Here is a 21953-nt window from a genome sequence, read left to right on the forward strand (position 1 = left end):
ACTTATCGAGGGCATACTGTACATTGATACACAGACACAGGTCATTGTGGACAGGACGAAGAAGAAACTAGTAAGTACAGTCACAAACACCTTTATACAGCGTGTGTTTGAAATAGCATTATAATGTACATTTTTCAGCAATCTTAAATAAACAAAGTTGGTATTTAGTACATTTTAGTGCATAATTGTTCTAGGAACAATTTGAGGGATAACAGAACACAGTTGTCTATATACAATAACATATTACTTTAAAATATATCATTATTATAATATAATTGAACCTTACATATTACATAAGAACTGAGACATCAAAATAATGTGTTCTTTGTAAAATGTATAAAAAGATATATTGGTCAAATCTTCAAATGTATTAGATTTTTTATTCTGTAGGTCCATCCTGATGTCAACATTGCCAGACTGTACATTCCAGCAACAGGGTCCTGATGAAGAAGAAATCATTGACGGACAACAAAGACAGTCGCCTGGTGATGAAACTTTCAGCCTTTACCTTCACAGAAGTCACAAATAGGTACATTGCTTTAATTGAAGTGGCCGTTTAAGTACAGCCTATGCCACAGAAAATAAGCAGGCCTAAGGAAGAGCAATCACAAAAACCTGATGAAGGCCATAATGAAGGCCTGAGGAAGAGTCATTACGAAGACTTGAGGAAGAGCCATCACAAAGGCCTTAGGAAGGGCCGTCACAAAGGCCTGAGGTAGGGCCGTCACAAACACCCGGGTGGAGCTATCACTTAGGCCCGTGGTAGGCATCAGTAAAGCATCAGCCAGCGCCAGGAAAAAGGCCTCAGCCAGGGCAAAGAGCCACAACATAACCAAGCCACTTTACAGAAGACAGTAGGTGATTCTATTGTGCTCGAATTCAGCACTGCCAAGCCATGAGGAGAAAACTGAGCACTATTCATGAAGACGTGCTATCTGGGTCAACAATTGAAGACACAATGATATCAGCAAAACAATTCTGTTGATAAAGAAAAAAAAAGTTGAATTGATTAAAAAGCAAATGCAATCTAATAAAAAGTTGAACACGCTGTTAAGGCAACAAAATGCTGTGAATTCTAAGATTGCCAGCAATGTTCAACAGGGTAACCCAGGGGTCTGCCAGCTTTCACGGAAGAAGAGACCTTTTATTTTTTTTATTTTGAGAGCTGCAGCACATGCATGAATATGAACACACCTCCACACATATGATACATACATATATTGTACATACTAAAATGTTAATGTTCATATACTGTATGCCTATGACAAACATACTTCAATCACTTTTAATGCGATTTCTGCGGTTGGACTTCTTTAGAGAGTTGCTCAATGTTTGGTGTATACGCAGTGATTTTCAGTTTAAGGCCGGACTCAATTCTCACAGCGCTTCTCAATTTGATTTTTATGAAATTCATGTTAGAAAACACTTTTTCACAAAAGTATGTCGATCCGAAGATTGAGAGGAGCCCAAATGCATATGTCTTCAGTTGACTAGGTGTCCGGTAGACAATTCCAAATGTCAAATACAATCTGGTCTTGTTTTTTAAGATCTGCATTTTCAGACCACTTGTGATGTAGTGCCAAGGTAGACTTCTGCCTTTTCAGATCCTCAAGTTCAGTGACAAGGCATTTAAATTTTGAATTCTACAAATCCTTGGCCTGCAAGTACAAATTGTGCTCGATCAACTCTATGAAACGCTGAAAAATTCAATTTGGAAGTGTCTGCATCAAGGGGTTTCAACAGAAATGACAATGTTGCCTTTTTCTCTCTGAACTCTTGAAATCGCCCAGCAAACGCAGCTTGCATTTTAACAACTGTTTCCGCAAGGAACTTAAGATCAATGTCACAGTCATTTGTTTGTTGATATTGCTTCAAGTTTAGGAAATGCACCGATGTGCCATTCTCTATGTCTCTCACAAACAAAGACAGCTTTCGTTCAAACAAAAGCACTTTTCCAAAAGCAAAATTGCATTATTTCCCTGTAGCTTCCGATTTAGCACATGTAAGTGAGAAGTTATATCCACCATGAAATAGAATTTCTGTAACCAGTAAAGATCCGTTAGCTTTGTATATTCAAGCCTTTCTCTTGCAGGAATACCTTCACTTCCTTGAGACATGACAAACCGCATCAGCACTTTACCTCTGAACAGCCATCGTACCTTGTTATGCAAGAGAAGATCGGAATATTGGCTGTTAACTTTTTGAAGGTTCGCAGAACTGATGATGTTTGAGACGCTTGCCATTATTTTGTCAAGAATCTTCACGTCTAAATCCATTACTTTTGATATCTCCTCTGGAAAGCTTTGTGCACAGAGTGTCTCTTGATGGATTATGCAGTGAAATAAAATTACATCATGCTCCATACTTTTTTTAAGTAAAGATACTAAACACTTGTGTGCTCCCTTCATGTTCGGTGCCCCATCTGTAACAATAGAAATTAATCTGTTGATGTCAATTTCTTTTTGTTTCAAGCATTCAGTAACAGCAGATGCAATGTCTTCCCCCGCGTTTGTTTTCTGAGTAGCAATAATGCGATTAATTCTTCTTGAAGTCCGTGAGAGATACCGTATCAGCCAGGGAGGGCAACCTGGGCAATGTCGTCTACATCACATGACTCATCGCAGGCAATAGAAAATCCAGCTGCTGAATTAATGTCATTACCCTGCCGGCTGGTTACATCTGTGGTCATCTTTACAGTTCTGCCTCTTACAGTCTTGGCAGATAGTGAAATTACTAAAAAAATAATTACTATTTCGTTTTTAAAATCGCTGAAGAGGTGCTCCGATGTTTTAATGAAAATTTCTTTCATGCATTTTCCGTCTGTGAAGGGCTTTCCTCATTTAAGAATCTCTTGAGCTGCCACAAGACTAGCAGTAGTTGTATTACTAGATGATTTTACCCATTGAATAAGTGTACACTTTGTTTGCTTTGCGTTGTACAGTAGCTCCTCTACTGCCTTTTTTCTTTATCGTCCGCTGGATACTTTCCGGTAAATGTGCCATGTTTTTTGTTTATTTTTTTCAAAATGTCTAGGTTGGATTTCTTATTGTTGGACAGTTTCTCGTTGCAAATGAGACACAGCGAGAGTACAGCTGGATTCGATATAAATGCATAAGACTCAGTCCACTCATTTTGAAATTCTCGATGTTCATCTTCTATCTTTCTCTTTTTAGTTGTCGTTTTTCCACCCTTGGACAAAAAATGCAAAATAATTTAAATACGCATGGTCCTGTGTATTTGTTTGCTCTAACTGCCCCACCTTCTTCTCTTACACCACCTCTCACCCCATCCCTTGTACTCTCTCCCCCACCCAATCCCCTCCTAACCACACAATTTCTCCCTTCCCCAATGCTCAATTATGCCCCACACTGAATTATCCCCCACTCAATTATGACCCAGAGTCATGTATCCCCCCACTCAATTATATCCCCCACCACCCACAGAATTATCTCACACAAAATGATCCCCATACCCACTCCCCACATAATTATCCCCAAAAATTATTCCCACAGAATTATGCCACACAAAATGATCTCTCTTCCCCACTCCCACAGAATTATCCCTCACAGAATTATCCCCCATACGCATACTTGCAGCACTTCCAGCAGTAATTCTCAGTGTTGTGGTCTAAGGAATTACACCCTGGCAGTATAGACCCTGAGGGTCTACCACCTCGCAGATGAGGTGCAGGCATACTGAGGCTGACGCACGCTGCCAGAAGAGGATGAGAGGCCCGGGTCCCGAGTCATCGACTGAACAACTTCCGGTGCATTGGCGCAGAGCGCTAACAAGCAGGGGAGGTCATTGGAGGCCATGACATTGGAGGAAGTGCCCACTTCCTGCAGGTTGCCGACCCCTGGGGTAGCCAAAATCAAACTCAGAATTGTTATGCTCTCATGTAGCAGGCCATAGAAGTGTTTAAACCACAATGAAGCACATCTGCTACAACCTCATTGCATGCTACTCTTATAGAAACAAGTACACCAGGCCCTTCACAAGCAGCTAGTCCTCACCACCTCGCAGAGGGCTTCACACTATGGGAGGTACTAGAAGCAGCCTGGGACGTGACATAGAAGAGGGCCAGATAGTACATTTGTCTGTCAAAATTGTCTCTATCTCTCTATATACTAATATTAGACATGCATTACATACCTTCAAAAAAGTTCCCAGATATTCTCGTGCAATATTTTGCACAACCTCACTGTAGGAGCAGGACAAAAAATGTAGTCGATATCAGGGGTTCACATGCAGGGTGGTGGTCGAGGCAGGTGGGGGGAGATGATGGCGACTGGAACAAATTACCAGAGGGAAGCAGACGGCAGAGGAATTAGGAGTTACACGGAGGCAGAGCAGGACTACAGGGGAGGAGTGCACCTCAGCAGTCCGAACCAGAAGTCTTTCTTACTTCCGGGGTTTATGCTGCTACAGCAAGATACATACATAGATACAGTATGGATAATATAAAAAATGATTGCATATTTGTGTTTTTGGAACAAAGTCTGTGAAAATCTTTTAATGCTCAATAATGACTATGTACATATAATACCTGATAGATTTTTCCTATTTATATGGAGGAGGTATGTTAAACTTATTAATTATGTGCATGTATTACTATACAAGTAAATAAACATGGGACAAACACACTAATTAAAGGGCAAGATCCATAGAGGGTGCAAAGGTTTAGCACATCCAGAAACATTGATTAACTACACAGTATGAGGCTATTATTCATATTAATTGATAACAGGAATCATAGGCGAATGATAGCATTATTAATAGCTAATCTCACCCATTTTCTGGACTTGTGTATTAACAGTATGGTACAGATATAACATAACAGTATAATCTAAAAATATTTGTCATGACTTGACAAGCAAAATAACCACAGTAAGCATAGAACTTACTCATGTCAATAAGAGGAGGCTCCAGCAATGTATTTAGAAAATTGAGTCAAGAGGCTGTGCATATCTCTTAAAATAATTGCAGCAAGTACTATTTGTCTCACTGCATGTACGCTGCTGCACCCTGCTGCACAGTGCAGGTCACACCCCTGCAAGGTAAATGTGTAATTAGTGAGCTAACTGCCATGTATCACTCAGTCTTTCAAGCTACACTAAGAGAAAGGCAATGTTTAACCCTTTGAGTGCACCGAGACGTAGCTGCTATGTCATGGGGTCCAGTAACTACGTCATAGGAAAAATGCTCATTTTGCTAGGGGAGATCACGTTCTGCACTCTGACACGATCTACACAAATGAGGAACCAGAGTAGGCGCACATTTATTTATTACAATATTTATATAGCACTCGTATGTAGGGCGCTGTACATTAGTTGTAAAACAATGGTGGGGTTATATATGGAACATTTCATGTGATGGACATAGAATTAATGTCTTTGTGGTGGGCAGGGGTAGTAATATTATGGTCGGGGTATGGGTTCGATTCATAGATAGCTTGCATTGTTGGTATGCACGGGTTGGGGTCAAGTCCCTGGATTTAGTTTTGTCAGTTGCATGATCATGGGTCTGACAGTGGAGGCGAGTAATTAATTAACACATGTAGGGTCATGCTACAGATCTAAACCCAAAGCCGGCTTTGAAATTTATCGTGGCTCGGTGCCGGTGAGAGTGCAGGGTCTCTTACCGTCTCTGGCATGTCCTCCTGCTCCTCATCTCAGCAATGTCATGGCATCACGTCACGTTGTCATAGCAAAGGGACACCACAGTGTCATGTGATGTCACATCATTGCAACGTGACATGGTGACGTTGTAGAGATGAGGAGCAGGAAGATAAGGTATAGAAGATATGAGCCAGTTACACGGTTTAACTGTTGTGGGGCAGAGCGTGAGGCCTCTGTTAGCGAGGTGCTCGGTGTGACTACACCACAGATGGAACCACCAACAAGCCTATGTCCCCTGGAATGCTATAAGTGTTTGCTTTATTATGGAGAATGCAGCAAGTCACTCCAATATCTGCAGATTTCTCCAGAGGAATACTGTAGCATACCACCTTCACCTTATCCAGACACCTGAAATGATTTTTTAACACTTCAAATATCTGCTCAATCACACAGCGTGTGCCTTTATTTTCCTCCTTCCTATGAGTTTACTGGGTATCTGTGTGTTTATTTTACTCATTATAATTTTGCTGTGCTGGAGTTAATGCATTTGTCACTGGAGTGAGAAGTCAAGCCCAGTAGCCATAGACGGGGTCGAATAATAAGCTAAAAAAGAAGCAGGACCGTTACATTATTTGATTGCTTATTTCACCTTGCACTGCCAGAGGGGCCTGCAATGCATTTGGTTGCCCTGTTAGGTGATAAAAGGCTAATTATAGATCATGCCGCTCTCTCCTCTGACTTGGAAACGATATGTATCTCCTGGCTTGCCTTTTCATGGCTTGAAGTACTTGACATAAGCAGCAGGAGAATGTAGTTTGTGCAAATCCACCTACAACAGCCAATACTGACTGAAAAGAGCCAGCGGCAAAAAAATGTAATAAGCCGAGTGTCTTGACAAAAGCAGGCACAGCATGAGTCCAGTCAGTGAGGGGATCTTAGTCTCGCATCAGCTCATCATAACTAGCCATGGTACTGTAGCTGCGCTGCTCAAACGGTATCTCTGAGATTTCCTCCTCAGTGAGACCTGCCAGGATGCTCCTCTCCCTAAACACCCTGGGCCTTAGCTGTCTCTTCCTCAGCCTCTCTCCCATTCTCCCTGTCTGCCCAAATCTGTCTCTCTCTTATCTGCACCTACTCCACCAGCATCTACTCAAACCCATCCATTTTAGTCAGCATTAGAAAGAGTAACACCCATTTTTGGGGTATATATGGGCTGCAACGCACCACTAACGCCACCCTCAAGCAGCTGATAATAACTTGCAATATTTACGTGAAGAAATTACCTATTGCCAGTCCTCCCTGTTTGATGACTCCCACGTACGTGTACATCCTTTTCTATAGTTAATATTTCATATTGTGAGTGGTCATTTTAACACTTTCATATCTCAAAAAGGCATAATTGTTTCCGGTAACATGTTGATTTGCCCCTCAAAATGATACATGTCTTTATGCAATAATACCTCTAATGCATTGCACAGCATGAGTGCTCTAATTTTTCATATCGCAGTTTTATGACGAGGTCAGTGTATGGAGTTGGTACACTGTATGGATCTCATGCATTAGCATAACTTTTTAGACAGACGCACAGCTCTTCCTCATTGCATGTGATTTTTAAGAATGAATAATTTTTAATGTTACATACTGTAGCTTTACAGTTTATGCCGTACTGCATATAAAGGGTTATTCATTCAATGGCGATAGTGGCGATCAAGGCACCAAAGCACAGAAACTGCTATTGCAGTGTCCGGATTTCATGAATAACGTCCATTGAGTTGTTTCAGATGCGAACAAAGAACTTACAATATCATTTTCGTACTTGAGGTACAGGGGAATAACGTGACTTGCCCAAGGTCAAAGGCACGTTACCACTAATCCATTCCACAAATTGCTTTTATATGCAATGTAAACAATGCAATGCTTGTGTTATGCCAGAAATCCACTCTTGTTACAGAAGAGAGCATGCGTGTCATACTTGGTGATAACAAGTAATTTCTTTTTGGTGTAGATCCTTTCATATCATGCATCTGCTGCTGAAGAAGAAACAATGGAGCTGCAGGTAACAGCGGTAAAAACAATTTTCTTTCTTTTACAAAATACTTCTAGCAAACGTAGATTTTTGTTATGCATTGTTGTTTCATTACAGGTTCGAGAGAAGGAGAGGCTCAGTGAGTAACAACACTGACTGGCACGGAGTTTGAATATACAAATACAGCTCAACCCCGATTATTGGTATCTTAAATACTTTATTGTACAATGCATACAATTGTACTTTAATTCTAACGCGATCCGCTTATAACGCGATGCGATTCTTTGGACCGCAAGCACAGCGTTATAAGGGGGTTAAGCTGCATACACACAAATGTACAGTATTTGGACAGATATTTTTAATCATGAGGATATACCGTAGGTAGTGGCGGATTTCCCATAAGGCCCAAGCCTAAGGCGGCAAAATTTAGGGGCGGTAAAAATGTCCACCCCATATACTTTTGCCGTGCTCTCGGGCCTATCGGGTCTGATGGGAAGTCATTTAACTGCTGCGGCCACCTCTTTACCTGCGACCCTGCTTCTCCTTCTGAACCATAGCGTCAAATGACGCTGCGAACGTCACCAACGGGATGTCACGGTGTCTCCTTGCCATGGCAACGCGATGTCACTGCGGCAAATGACATCATGACCTTGCGTTACCATGGCAAAGTGACGCCGTGCGATGTCACATTGATGACGTCTGCTGCGCCATTGGACGCTGCGGTTCAGACGTAGGAGGGGGTATCAGGTAAGGAGGCAGCCGCCACTGCTATATCAATAGGGGTGGCGGATTTTTAAATCTGCCGCTGACCATAGGGATTTGCCTATTTAATTATTTGAGAGGAGTCACAGCAGTTCCATAAGGAGGAGAAGGGCCTGTAGATTTCTATTGTCACCAATGCTTTCCAGTGCACTAGGGCGGTCAGTTATCAACAACCTAACTGGAACTGGAGAAATCCATTATTGAAGTCATTCTTTCTATTACATGGAAGCCTCAGCCAATAGTTCCTGAGGTTGAGGTCGGGTGGGATTTTTCTGAGAGACCACTCAGGTTCCTAATATATTGCTCCTTTAAAACTTGTTACTTTATGACAATACGATCCAATGTTTCAGTCCTGTTTCAGACCTTACTCAATGCCAGAGGAGTAACTAGGTATTTTTGAGCCTGGAGCATGTCCCATCAATTGCGCCCACCCCCATTTTGTTTTATAGAACCAAGGCAAAACAGTCTTGTAATTTTTTACTTTTGGAGTTCTACGACTCACTCCCCCCTTTCTCTCTCCCAGCCCACACACAAACTCCCCCCTCCCTCCCCCTTTTATCTCTTTCCACCTATTCCCAACCCCCCATTCTCTCCCACTCTCCCCTCAAGTCTCTCTCACTCCCCCACAAGTCTCGCACTCCCCCTCTTCCCTCCACCAAGTCTTACTCCCCCTCTCCCCTCCCCAAGTCTTACTCCCCCTCTCCCCTCCCCATCTCACTCCCCCTCTACCCTCCCCAAGTCTTACACTCTCTCCCCTCCCCAAGTCTCACCCTCTCCCCTACTCAAGTCTCACCCTCTCCCCTCCTCAAGCCTCAATCCCCCTCTCCCCTTCCCAAGTCTCACTCCCCCTGTCCCATCCCCAAATCTAACTCACCCTCTCCCCTCCCCAAGTCTCACTCACCCTATCCCCTCCCTAAGTCTCACTCCCCCTGTCCCCTCCCCAAGTCTCAGCCCCCTCTCCCCTCCCAAAGTCTCACTCACCCTATCCCCTCCCCAAGTCTCACTCCCCCTCTCCCCTCCCCAAGTCTCACTCCCCCTCCCCAAGTCTCACTCCCCCTCTCCTCTCCCCAAGTCTCTCATTCCTCCTCCCCAAGTCTCACTACCCCTGTCCCCTCCCCAGTCTCAATCTCCCTCTCCCCTCCCTAAATCTCACTCCCCATCTACCATCCCCAAGTCTCACTCACCCAATCCCCTCCCCAAGTCTTACTCCCCCTCTCCCCTCCCAAAATCTCACTTCCCCTCCCCAAGTCTTACTCCCCTTCTCCCCTCCACAAGTCTCTCATTCCCCTTCACCTCTCCCAAAGTCTCTAATTCCCACTCTCCCCTCCCCAAGTCTCACTCCCCCTCTCCCCTCCCCAAGTCTCACACACCCTATCCCCTCCCCAAGTCTCACTCCCCCTGTCACCTCCCCAAGTCTCACTCACCATCTACCATCCCCAAGTCTCACTCACCCAATCCGCTCCCCAAGTCTTACTCCCCCTCTCCCCTCCCAAAATCTCACTTCCCTTCCCCAAGTCATACTCCCCCTCTCCCCTCCACAAGTCTCTCATTCCCCTTCTCCTCTCCCAAAGTCTCTCATTCCCACTGTCTCACTCCCCCTCTCCCCTCCCCAAGTCTCACTCCCCCTCTCCCCTCCCCAAGTCTCTCATTCCGCCTCTACTCTCCCCAAGTCTCTCGCTCTCCCCTCCCCAAGTCTCACTCTCCCCTCCCCAAGTCTCACTCCCCCTCTCCCCTCCCCAAGTCTCTCATACCCCCTGTACCTTCCCAAGTCTCTCACTCCCCTTCTCCCCTCCCCAAGTCTCTTACTCCCTGTCTCTCACTCCCCCTGTCCCCTCTCGAAGTCTCTCACTTCCCCTCTCACCAAGTCTCTCTCACCCCCAAAGTCCGTACCTGTGGAGTAGGGGGGATCTGTCCTGGCAGCGATTTTTGAGTTTGACCGCTGGGATAGGCCCCCGCCCCCTCTGCTGCACCCGCCACCATCACGCTCCCTCCTTCTCCCTCCTCTGTCGCAGGCATGCCCTCCTCTATCACTGCCATTGTGCTCCTTCCACCGCTCACCTGAGCGCGCCCAACCAACCTGCGCCCCCCTACACTACTGCTCCCAGTGCAGCTGCCCCTCTTGCCTCACGCACCTCCCAGTTCTACCTCTGCTCAATGCTATCATTTATTTTCTTTCACACTTTAGAATTATACTAGGACTCTGAACCATACTCCATCCTGATGTATTCTCCATCCCACAATGAGCAGCCACCTTACCTTCTTATTTCAACATTGTCCCTCATTCCCTCTAGAATGTAACATCTCTCTAGCAGATTTGTATCTGTTTGTATCTGTTTGTGCATGTTTGTCCTCACTTGTATGTAACTGTTTCTGTAAAACACATAACTCTGTACTTACTGTACTACGCTGCAGAATATATTGGCGCTATACAAATAAACAATAATAATAGGACTCGTGGTCGACCATTAGCCTGTTTAACAAGACAACGGCATTCTGCATCAAAATGTCATTATGGCTACATCAGTCATGTTATGACAAAGATATTATATCGCTCACATTTTGTTATCTATATATTGTGATGTGACGGTCTCAAACTATTTCATGACGATCTTGCATTAAATGTATCTATTATTGCCAACGTCCATTTAATTTCTAGACGTTATTTTTACAATTAAATTTGTATTTGTTTCCTTTTTACAAGATAACAAGAACAACATGACTTTCAGTGAATGCTGTGCGGAGACACCCCCCCCCTCACCCCCCCCCCCCCACCCCCACCCCCAGCATTACAATTTAAATCTCTGTAGAAAGCAAGAAATTCCCCAAATATGTTTTTGTTTCAGCAGAGTGATAGCACCTGTTTTCTTCTGTGTGTTTTTTTGGGCCAGGGATGCTGGAACAGTGATTTTCTGATTACTCATTCACAAGGCAGAATATTACAAGGTTTAAACAAGTAGTACACAGCTCTGAAATAAATAATCAGTGGGGTTTTTTTTACCTTTTTTGGGGGTTAAAGAACCCTATAATTATATTTTGAAATTCTGCAGAACCCCAACCTTCTCTAATAGTGCATCTGAGATCAGATGCAGTGTAAGGAACCCCAGCCCTCTCTAATAGCGCGTCTGAGATTAGATGCATTGTAAGTATCAAATATATTAAACTGATAATATTTATATTTACTAAATATGGGCATAAAATTTAAAAAATGCACACAATTCTGTTAAATTGTAACCATTAGGTATGCAACATGACGCAATGTGTCAAGTCATTTTAGACAAGGAACTATGCGTCATATGGGAGAAGTAGCATAACATACCACGCACATCTTATTAAGGTTTGCACTTCTTTTTAGCACTTCAGCCCTAAAGGGTTTTTTTTCATGCAAAACTGATCTAAAAGGTGGCCTTGTAAATTCGCAATTACAACTCCGTTCAAAGGGTCAATTTAGACCCCTACACTGAACAGTCACATCATTATATTGAACATTTCTGTAACATTTTGTACTGGATAATACTGAATTTTTCCATAAACTCTTACAAATATCCATCTCGCCAGTAGCTGTAACGTGGACGACTGTTTGTCCAGTTTGCAAACGTTTATTTTGTCAATTAGACGCATGAGTTATGTTGTGTCCATTTTTGTCTTACATATCTGTGAGCAGTCTGTGGAGATGTGATGGGGTTATGAGCATTAGTTACTGGGAGCAATGTAACTGTATTCAGTGCAGTTTTTATTTTTCTTTGTATTGAATTAATCTCAGGTGTGTTATTAGCCGTTGTATGCAAGAGATTGATTGCCATAAAATGTAAGACCCGAATAATGCATGTAATTCTGTTCTGCACTGAAGAATGTGAGAGCTCACCTGTGAGTGTAGCTCTGGATAATGTAGCTCTGGATAATTGATGTTTCTTCTCTCCTAAAGGGAGCCATTTTGCCATCTGCACAATCGCTTAAACTAACAGACTTCTACTTCAGCGATTTTGAGCTCTCTGACATGGAAACCACATTGGCCACAAGTCGAATGTTCACCGACCTCAACCTTGTGCAGACCTTCCAAATGAAATATGAGGTATGGATACTGAACCAGGCCAAACTGTGAGAATGTAAAATGATTTGTGATTGCAAAAGTTGTGTGTATGCTAGGCAACCCTGCATAACAATGACCATATTGAGGACTGGACACATAACACACACAGAAACAGAGTTATGAAAGGACCTGTTTGTTCTGGTCACATCATCAGAAAAGTTATCATTTCTATAGGTACAGTCATATAATTTCTGTCACATACATAGAGTAGTATGCAATGATAGTGGCTTAGGTATTCATAATTTAATTATACTTAAGCATAGTATCCACTTTATATTGCTCCTTTTCGTTTTCTCTTTTTATAGCCAAAGTTAAATTGTTTAGCATTGCGTGCAAAATACATTTCCTAACTTCCCACTTGTCTGTCTTTAAAGATCCTTTGCCGATGGATTCTGAGTGTGAAGAAGAACTATCGAAAGAATGTTGCATATCACAATTGGAGGCATGCTTTTAATACAGCCCAGTGTATGTTTTCAGCATTAAAAACTGGCAAGATTCAGGTACGCCGAGGTGATGTAAATAAGTAAGCTACAGACAGATTTTTTTTAGAAATCATCGTTTTGATTCCATCCATATGTTTACATGAAGTTGAAGTGTGTGGAACCAGCTCGTGTCTATGGAAAAGGACTTGCTCCATTTGGTTACAGTATAAATATAACTTGATAGTGCACTGTTGGCTTTATAGTCATGCTCTGTTAACATACAGGTACAGCCGAGAAAGAGGGTAGTTACTGTACATTCTATGGGGATGTTTTTGAACTAGGATACTAAATGTAATGCTGGTGATATGTCAATAAAGCCTTCAATGTCAAAGGCAAACCTGATCTTATATGTGTATTACGTTAACAAATTCTCTTTGACACCTTGGGAGCCACCTCGTTGCTCTAGAATTGCACCACTTTTGCCTTGACTTATGTCACCGTCCGTATCCCATCCCACTGTTTCTGTAGTGAGATCTAGAAACTTGGCGAGGAACATGGTGCAGTGTAAGAAAATACGTTCACATAATGGCTAATATAGGTTGAAGTATTGGAGGGGACGTGTATACATACTAGAAATTGGTAGAAATGTCAGCTTTGTTTGACATTTTACGGATGTTTTCACAATGTGATTTACTAAAGGTGTTTTGGTCAGTTTTTAGACCAGTCATTTTGCCGATGCCAGCAGCCTCTGAATTGTATACAAATGACAGAAAAGGAGGTGCATTTTATGTGTATATTGAGATCCCCCTATTTAAGGCCCTCAGTGCTTTGCAGACCCCTCCAGCACAGAATGGGTTAAGATAGGAGTTTGAACACTTTTTACTACTAGTTATTAGCAGCACAGTATTCTCCAGTTGCTTCAGTTTACCAATTACAGGCTCCTTTGACTACAGTGTATAGCACTCTGCAAGATCACATCCAAATAGAAGTACTGTATTGGGGTTTGTAAAAAAGAGATGGTCAGACCATCACAATCTCAAAACAAGTACATATTCACATGACTTGCTTGTAGTTTCATGTCCCAGAAGCGGTATTGCTCCTGCTGACAAACGTCCATTTGTTGTAGAGTCTAAGGGATCAACAATAGGGTTCTTCATCCATTAAAGTATGCCGATCTTTTGAAACCTCGCACAGTATGATGTCTTCAAAGCTCAGTACAGTATCATTAATCTATGAAGAACCATAACGCTACCTAAAAGGTATCATGACCTACAGCAAACCTACAGCACACGAAAACGAGATTTGGCAACGTTTTATATGTTTCTTCATAAAATATCTTGTATCTTATTCCTTAACAATTGTTTTACTAATTCTTCCAGCTTTAACCACTAGCGAGTAATCTACCACTTGCATTATTTTATTTGATATAAACATAATTTGACTTAACACTAGCAGTGTGTGTCTGGTGTCTTGCTGTGTTAAATGCGTCTGTGTTTTTATTTGTAGAATAAACTGACGGATCTAGAGATTCTCTCTCTTATGATAGCCACCCTGAGTCATGACTTGGATCACAGAGGAGTTAACAACTCTTTTATACAGAGGTAAGAACTGGTCCTGTCCAAACACTGGTACTTTACCTCCCTACTAAAAAATAATTGTACATTATTTATTTAGTTACTGTGCAGAGTTTAATATGCAGTGTGCAGTGAACTATTCGTTATTTATTCATACAGATACCAGGGGAACAGTTTGTTTCTTTATCAATTTATTAGAGAGAGGTGATTTGCATTACTGGCTTATCTGACAGCAACTGTGTTATAAGACACAAGGGCCTATTCTTGTAGCTCCAAAGTGTGAAAAAAACGCGTCTAAATTGCCCTTTAGAAGTGGATTGACATACTTTGCTATTCTGTAAGCCCTTATCGCATGTCTAAACTGTGTATAAGTGGCTTTTTTAGAAGTGGTTTTACGCTTGCTCTGACAATCAGATCAGTTTGTCAAAAAGCCTCAAACGCACATTTTTTGCCCACAGCTTCTAATCTCGTACAGTAGCTCTGTTTGGCAAACCGCTTCTAAAAAATAGCATTGTTTAACACCACCTAAAGGAGGGTGAGATTGGTATTACAAGTTTCATCCAGAGCCTGAAATATGGGTTTTGCTCTCTCAGCCATACCCGTAAGTCAGACTGGGAATGGAGTTAGCACCACCTCTTGTCATTCCACTTCTAAAGCACGTACAAATCGGACGGTTTGGCTGTTAACCCATATGGTTTGTCACTTTTTTAGACGAGGTTTAGAAGAAGCAATTTACAATAGAGGGTTTGTTCCCACATTTCATTCCGCTTCTCGTGAACATGCCAAGCCAAGTGGTTTGGCAATGACAACTTCGGAGCTACTAGAATAAGCCCCACACTCTCAGCTTTTAAAGAAGTTAACTAAGTGTATCAATATATTTCATGGTTACAGTATTGGTGACTGCTGCCTTTATAAAAAAAATATATCAGATGACTATAATTATATCCTAAATTATTTGTGAGAGTTGTATTCACAATGTTTGTAAACCATGTAAATTAATACATTTTAATTCCCTTTCGCCTCATTTTATTTTTTTGTCTGCATGTTCCTTCCCCCTACTCAGACCCCTCGTCAATATAATGTGAAGTCATCTTCCACATGTTTAAGGACATTTTATGCCCATTCATTTGGATAGAGCGGAACTGTCGCACCACTGGCAAGATGCCTTCACAGTATATTGGATAGGTGGCCTAGTTCTCTAAAACAAGTGACAGAGAAGCCCAATGCTACATCCAATATGACAAAAATACAGTAAACCTGGGAAGGAGGTGGCCACTAACCTCCAACACCTGAGGCAGCTGAAAATAAGTTAACAAACACACAGAACAAACAACACACAGAACCCCAGAAAGCTCTTTTTGGGAACCCCTGAGCCCCCACAAAATATATGTATATGTGTCAAAAAGGAGAGCTATTGAGCGTGGCAAATGTATACAACAAGCGACAGAGAAGCCCAATGCTACATCCAATATGACAAAAATACACAGTAAAATACTTATATATTCTCTTAAAAAAGGGTCATTTAGTTTAGCCCTTTGGTCAAAGCATTGTAAGCCTGTGAGCCACGACAAGGCAGACCCTATTCACAGGTCCTAACACTACCAAATAAAATACTAATATACCTCTATTAGGATTAAAATTCTCATTTACCTCTAAACAGGTTGGAAAATGACATTACTATTAAGCCTATTACTAAAATTAGTTCAACGTGGTCCTAATTGTTATGCTTCTTTAATGTTGGCTTTGGTTATAGACAGACTACAAGTTGATTTATGGTTCTCTGACACATCTGCTATTTGGTAGATGTTTTTTAGCATTGGATAATCTTTTCTGTGCAGTATTGCATGGCAGGCATTTACTGAATACAAATGATCTTTGTATCCATGTGTGAATGCAGGAGCGCACATACGTACTATATATCACGGCCAGAACACTGAATTCCTGTAAGAGGAATAAGTTTTGTTTGTCTGTAAAGTGAGCAACTCTAGAAACGGAAGCCTGCTCCTCTATGTAAGGGTCTTGGTTTTCAGAGTGGGTTCATATGCACTGAAAACTGACTGGGTGTTTTCATGACATTTCCACTTGACCGTTTATTTTCTGTCCCCATTCAATGGCTCAGGAAAAGTTGTACAACTGCTTTGACACGTCTCATGAATTTTACAGTGGTGTCTGGTTCAAGCTATTGCATTGAATTTGTAAGACAAGGAAACCCCTGAGCCGTTCATCACCTGCACTACTTTTTATGGTTATTTCATATTTTAAGATATGTTTAAAGTGTTTGGGTCCAAAACCACAACTGCAAAAAGCATAGTAATAAATATCAAGGTAGGAAGTGAGAGTTGTGGCAGTCAGGGAGCGAAGAAGACGGGATGGGGTGTAGCGAGAGATGAGTGCTGCAAGGTAAGGAGAAGAAAGACCATAGAGAGATTTGTAGGCCAGTGTGAGGAATTTGAAGAGGGTGCACTGTTGGATGGGTAGCCAGTGGAGTTGGAAAGGGGAGGGCAGTTGCATGGGCAGAGAGGGGGAGATTGAGATATGTACAGGCTGCAGCGTTTTTGGTTTGTTGGAGGAGTAGATGGGGAGACCGTGAAGAAGGGAGTTATAATAGTCAAGACAGCTGAAGATAATGGTGAGGATGAGAAGTTTGGTCGAGGAGAGAGAAATGAGTGGACAACTTTTTCTTGTGTTGTATAAATTATTGTTGTATGTTAAACCTGAGAGGCTGAGTGAGACATGCTTTTTTTTAGTGGTAACTTATTCATATTTTTATTTTGCTACTTAAAGCTACTGTCATTTTAAGAAAAAAGTATAGTGACGAGACATCAAAGCAAAATGATTAGAAACGTAATTACATATAACAATTGTTTCATTGCTAAAGTTGGCAAAGAGAAATCTTCCATAGGATTCAGACATAAGTGAGGTATATGAAAAGAAAAAGACGGCGCACTACTCTCATAGCATAATAATGTAAATGTATTTGTGACAAATAAAAAGGTGGTTTTATATGCACATACAGAAACTCCAATAGTTAAAACGGGGCATGTTTGGGGCACATGTTACCACTGCAGCATACAACTGGTCACAGTTATGAAAGCCGCCGCCGCTCCAGTCCCAGTCAGGTGGGAGAGGGCGTCCTAGTGTCCGGGCGCTCTGATCTCTGTGATCTCTCTGTGTTGAATGTAACAGAACAGTCTAAATCCCTCACTGTTTGCTCTGGGTGAGCCGTTCGCTTACGGAGCACTAGAGCGGACCAGCTGACGTCACCAGAATCGTGACGCACTAATGCGACCAACTAGCGCTGACTCAGGTTGGCTTACCACATGCTCCATCAAAGCAGAACACAGTGAATTGGGACCAAAAAAGCAATTGTTGCTCAATACAATAACCTCCTACGCGTTTCGTAGAACTAGTCTAGTTCTTCAGAAGTCGACTTCTCCAAAAGAATTAGTGCGGCGCGATTGCAGTGGTCAGCGGCTCCACTCTAGTGCTCCGTAAACGAATGGCTCACATTGTGGATACTGAGCCCCAGACCAAACAGTGAGGGATTAAGACTGCTCTCTTACATTCAACCGAACTTCGTGGGTTCCCTGACGGGAAAGTCATCACAACGTCTGAAGCGGGTACAGTCGTGAGAGTGAGCCTGGAGATCAGCACGCCCGGATACTAGGACGCCCTCAGCTACCTGACTGTGACTGTAGCGACGGTGGCAGCGGCTTGCAGAACTGTGACTGTATGCTGCAGTGGTAACATGTGACCCAAACATGCCCTGTTTTAACTATTGGAGTTTCTGTATGTGCATATAATACCACCTTTTTATTTGTCACAATACATTTACATTGTTACGCTATGAGAGTTGTGCTCTGTCTTTTTTATTTTCACATGTCATCCAAGATGTCGAGCCATCTTTTTTGACCAGCAGCAGACTCTCTTACTTTGTAATATGAGGTTATTTTTCATTTTTTACAGTCACTGACTTGTAACATATTTAACCTTGGTGCACTTTTATTACTGAGAACACTATCACTGTTATATGTTTAAGTCTCTTCAAGATTTTGTTACTTAAGAGTCACTACTCACAAAACAATTTTGGTGCACAGTTTTTTCTTTTGTAAGTGAGGTATACTCTGTTTTAAATTACATTTCACTGGAAATCCTTTTAAATAACATTCCCATAATGTGACAAGCTACTGTACGTTACTGGAAACTATGACAACCAATATATGCAAACAATTGCAAACCATAAACAAATAGTCTTTGTGGTTTGTAACCTAATATACTAAAGTGTTCCAGAAATGAATCTTACGTTGCGATGAGTGTAGGGTGCATGGGACTGTAGCTATATATTACAGTGTTTTGCTACTACATTCATTGTCATTGCAAAAGAAGAAAAATAAACAGGCATTGTGGTATGTCAGTAAAGGAAGAAAGTGCTTAGAGGCATTTTGGTATAAAACAAAATGACCAGAACGAACTGGTAATTACTATTGCTTAATATGAAACCCAGAATCCATTGCTCTGTGGCTGTTAACACGCGGAGAGTTATTTTAACATTAAGCAACTGGATGCGGTGATACTGAAAATGTTTTATTATGTTACTAGTAGATAATGCGGGTGCCACAGTGATAGGATTTTATAATAAAACTCAATCTAGTTAACATTCTTGCATAACGAAGTGAAATTAGTAGTCTCTTTAATGTATTCAATACTGTAAGCACCTGCCACACATTGAGACCTAAAGAAGACGTTAGGTCCTAACCCGATTTGTGATGTATTCAGTGCAAGTGGGTGTCAGGGCGAAGGACACGAGACTCCAAAGCAGAATAATGACAGGAGACGGGAAACTGGAGGTAAAATGGCCACGGCTATTTATTTATGCATAAATTAAGAGGGGTAAATGCTACTCCCCGCCAGAGTGTACCTTTGACAGGATGGGGAGGGGAGTGTCAGCCGGCCCCCGAGCCGCTGTCGTCTGCGCGGGTTATCGACGTCATGAATATCTGACCTCGCCCACTCGTGCTTCTCCCGGGCTCAAACGGCCCAGCTCCCAGTCTGGCAATAACAAGCACCTACCCCCCACGAGCCGCCGCAACAAAGGCAAAGCCGGTCAATGACCCCTCCTGCTTGGAACCTTGTTCCTTTCATTATCAGCAGAGTATCAGAATTCCATACTGTAACAGAACAGAGAAGCATTACCATTGCATACCATACATGTGTCCCTGTTACCGAGAATACCCGCTAACATTTTGCTGCTGGTTACCACAAGATTGCCCTATCCTAACTAAGGGGATGGGTGGGTGGGAATTGGCTGGCGGTAGCAAAGAGGACATGCCTCCGCCAGCTTGTCCTTAAAAAGGGGCTCCCATTGGCTCCTCCCCTGAATTGGGGAGGGCAGTGTGGGGGCGGGCCAGCGGGGGGAAGGCCGGCCCCCCCTGGTCATGAACCCCCCCCGCCCATGGCTGGGGGGGGGGGTCGCTTACTTTACAGTACATGAAGAGATCTTCTAAGAGTTGGCATTCAACCTTTGTCAATCACTTTCTTTATCTGGTATCTGCAGTTCCCTGAACTTTGAGGACTGTTGGTATTGTGCACCCATGGCAATGTATCTACAGTACCATGACACTATATATAAAATGTAAAAAAAAATTGAATACTGGTTTTATCCTTGAAATTCCTGACTAGAAATCGGTGCATTTTTCTCAAAATCGAATTTACTTCCAAAACGGCCTTTTTGAATATTCGGAAATTCATTTGTGTTCGATTAAAAACTTTTTTTTAATACTCGCAATTAAGCATAGTTATGATTTTTTAGAATCCTTTCCGAATTAAAAAAAAACTGACATTCGCCCGTCTCTATTCATGACCGTCTTGATTTGTACGAGTTTGCCGTTTGATTTTGGTAACTGTGATGTTGGAAAAAAATAACTACAAAGATTCTGAACCAGAAAGCCACGAGACGAGATTATTGCAACTTGTTAGCTGTATTTGTTTTTTATATTTCCAAATAAATTTCCTGGAAAACATCTGGAGACACTGGAGATGCGTCATCTTTCCCAAGAAAGTCCTGGGAAATGGCTAGAGACTGCTGAGTGCAATGTGCCCCAAACTGCATCTATTCATGTTGGGATATTAAAAACATGTTGTTGTTTTTTTAGTCTTGTACAACCTTGTTTAGAGACAAAACCAAATAAGAAATAGCTTCCTACACACTTCTCAGAGGAGAGAGAGGGAATGTGTAACCACTTAAGTCCTAGGAAGTGAAGCATACATTATGTCTTTCTGTGTGGTAGCTACGAATTTGATGAGCCACATTCACATTTAAGTGGGTTTGTATAAAGAATTGTTTTTTTTTAAACAAATTACAATAGTGTATTCTGTTGAAAAAATGTCTCTTTTAAAACCATTAGCAACGTATGTTGGTATGTCATTATTCACGTCCTTACATCTGGGGCACGTTTTCTTATTCTTTGTATGGTGTGCACAACATGTTGTATTGTATTGTATGGCTTTATTGATATAGCATAGTGTACTCAGCACTTCACAAAGAAAAAAATATATAGTACGGGGAATTATAATAATACAATAAGCGCAGCAAAGTCAGACTACAGTAAAGGCAATCCCTGCCCCGGAGAGTTTACAATCTAAGTGGTATGATGGGAGACTTACAGAGACAACAGGGGAGGGAATAAGTGCAGTAGATGACAGTGCTTGGCCACAATGGTTGGTAGGAGTGATTGTGGGTGTGGGACAATAGCCATGAGTGCAGGCTATTGGGATGCTTGATTTATGGGGCGAGTTTTAAGGTTAGTCAGTATTAAAATGAGAAGATTAACACCATTTACAGGGGAAGAGATGGCAAGGAGGCATGGGTGAGATCCGGTGTGTATGCTTTAGTTCAGGCTTAGGGGAGATCCCCAGCAGCAGGAAGGAGTAGATAGAGGGTATTGTATTGTATTGTATTGTATGTCTTTATTTATATAGCGCCAAAAGTGTACTCAGCGCTTCACAAAGAATATAGTACAGGGAATTATAATAATACAATAAGTGCAGCAAAATCAGACAATAGGAAAGGAAATCCCTGCCCCGAAGAGCTTACAATCTAAGAGTTTTGATGGGGAACTTACAGAGACAGTAGGTAAGGGAATAAGTGCTGTAGATGGCAGTGCTTGGTCACAATGGGTGGTAGAAGTTACTGAGTGTAGGACAGTAACCATGACTGCAGACTATTGGGATGCTTGATTTGTGGGGCAGGTTTTAAGGCTAGTCAAATAACTTAAGGGTTAACACACTTTACAGGGGAAGAGATGGCAGGGTGGCATGGGTGAAATCAGGTGTGTATGTCTGGCTTCAGGCTTAGGGGAGATCCCCAGCAGCAGGAAGTAGTAGATAGAGGATGTGAATAGAGGATTTGTGGGGGTGCTTTTTATTGAGGGGTAAAGAAGTTGTTGGGAGAGAGGTGTATAAAAA

The 21953-nt window shown here is 42.1% G+C and overlaps 1 protein-coding gene across 1 annotated transcript in view; it reads left to right on the plus strand.

Moving 5' to 3' along the window:
- PDE5A (phosphodiesterase 5A) overlaps nt 1-21953 on the plus strand; it is a 137220-nt gene that overhangs the window by 84573 nt on the left and 30694 nt on the right. The window contains exons 10-13 of the mRNA XM_075613667.1: nt 7624-7674; nt 12329-12475; nt 12868-12993; nt 14422-14516. Coding sequence (XP_075469782.1) covers nt 7624-7674; nt 12329-12475; nt 12868-12993; nt 14422-14516 — 419 coding nt within the window. The remainder of the gene's footprint in view (nt 1-7623; nt 7675-12328; nt 12476-12867; nt 12994-14421; nt 14517-21953) is intronic.

The sequence above is a fragment of the Ascaphus truei genome, chromosome 1, assembly GCF_040206685.1.
Source record: "Ascaphus truei isolate aAscTru1 chromosome 1, aAscTru1.hap1, whole genome shotgun sequence".
NCBI lineage: Eukaryota > Metazoa > Chordata > Amphibia > Anura > Ascaphidae > Ascaphus > Ascaphus truei.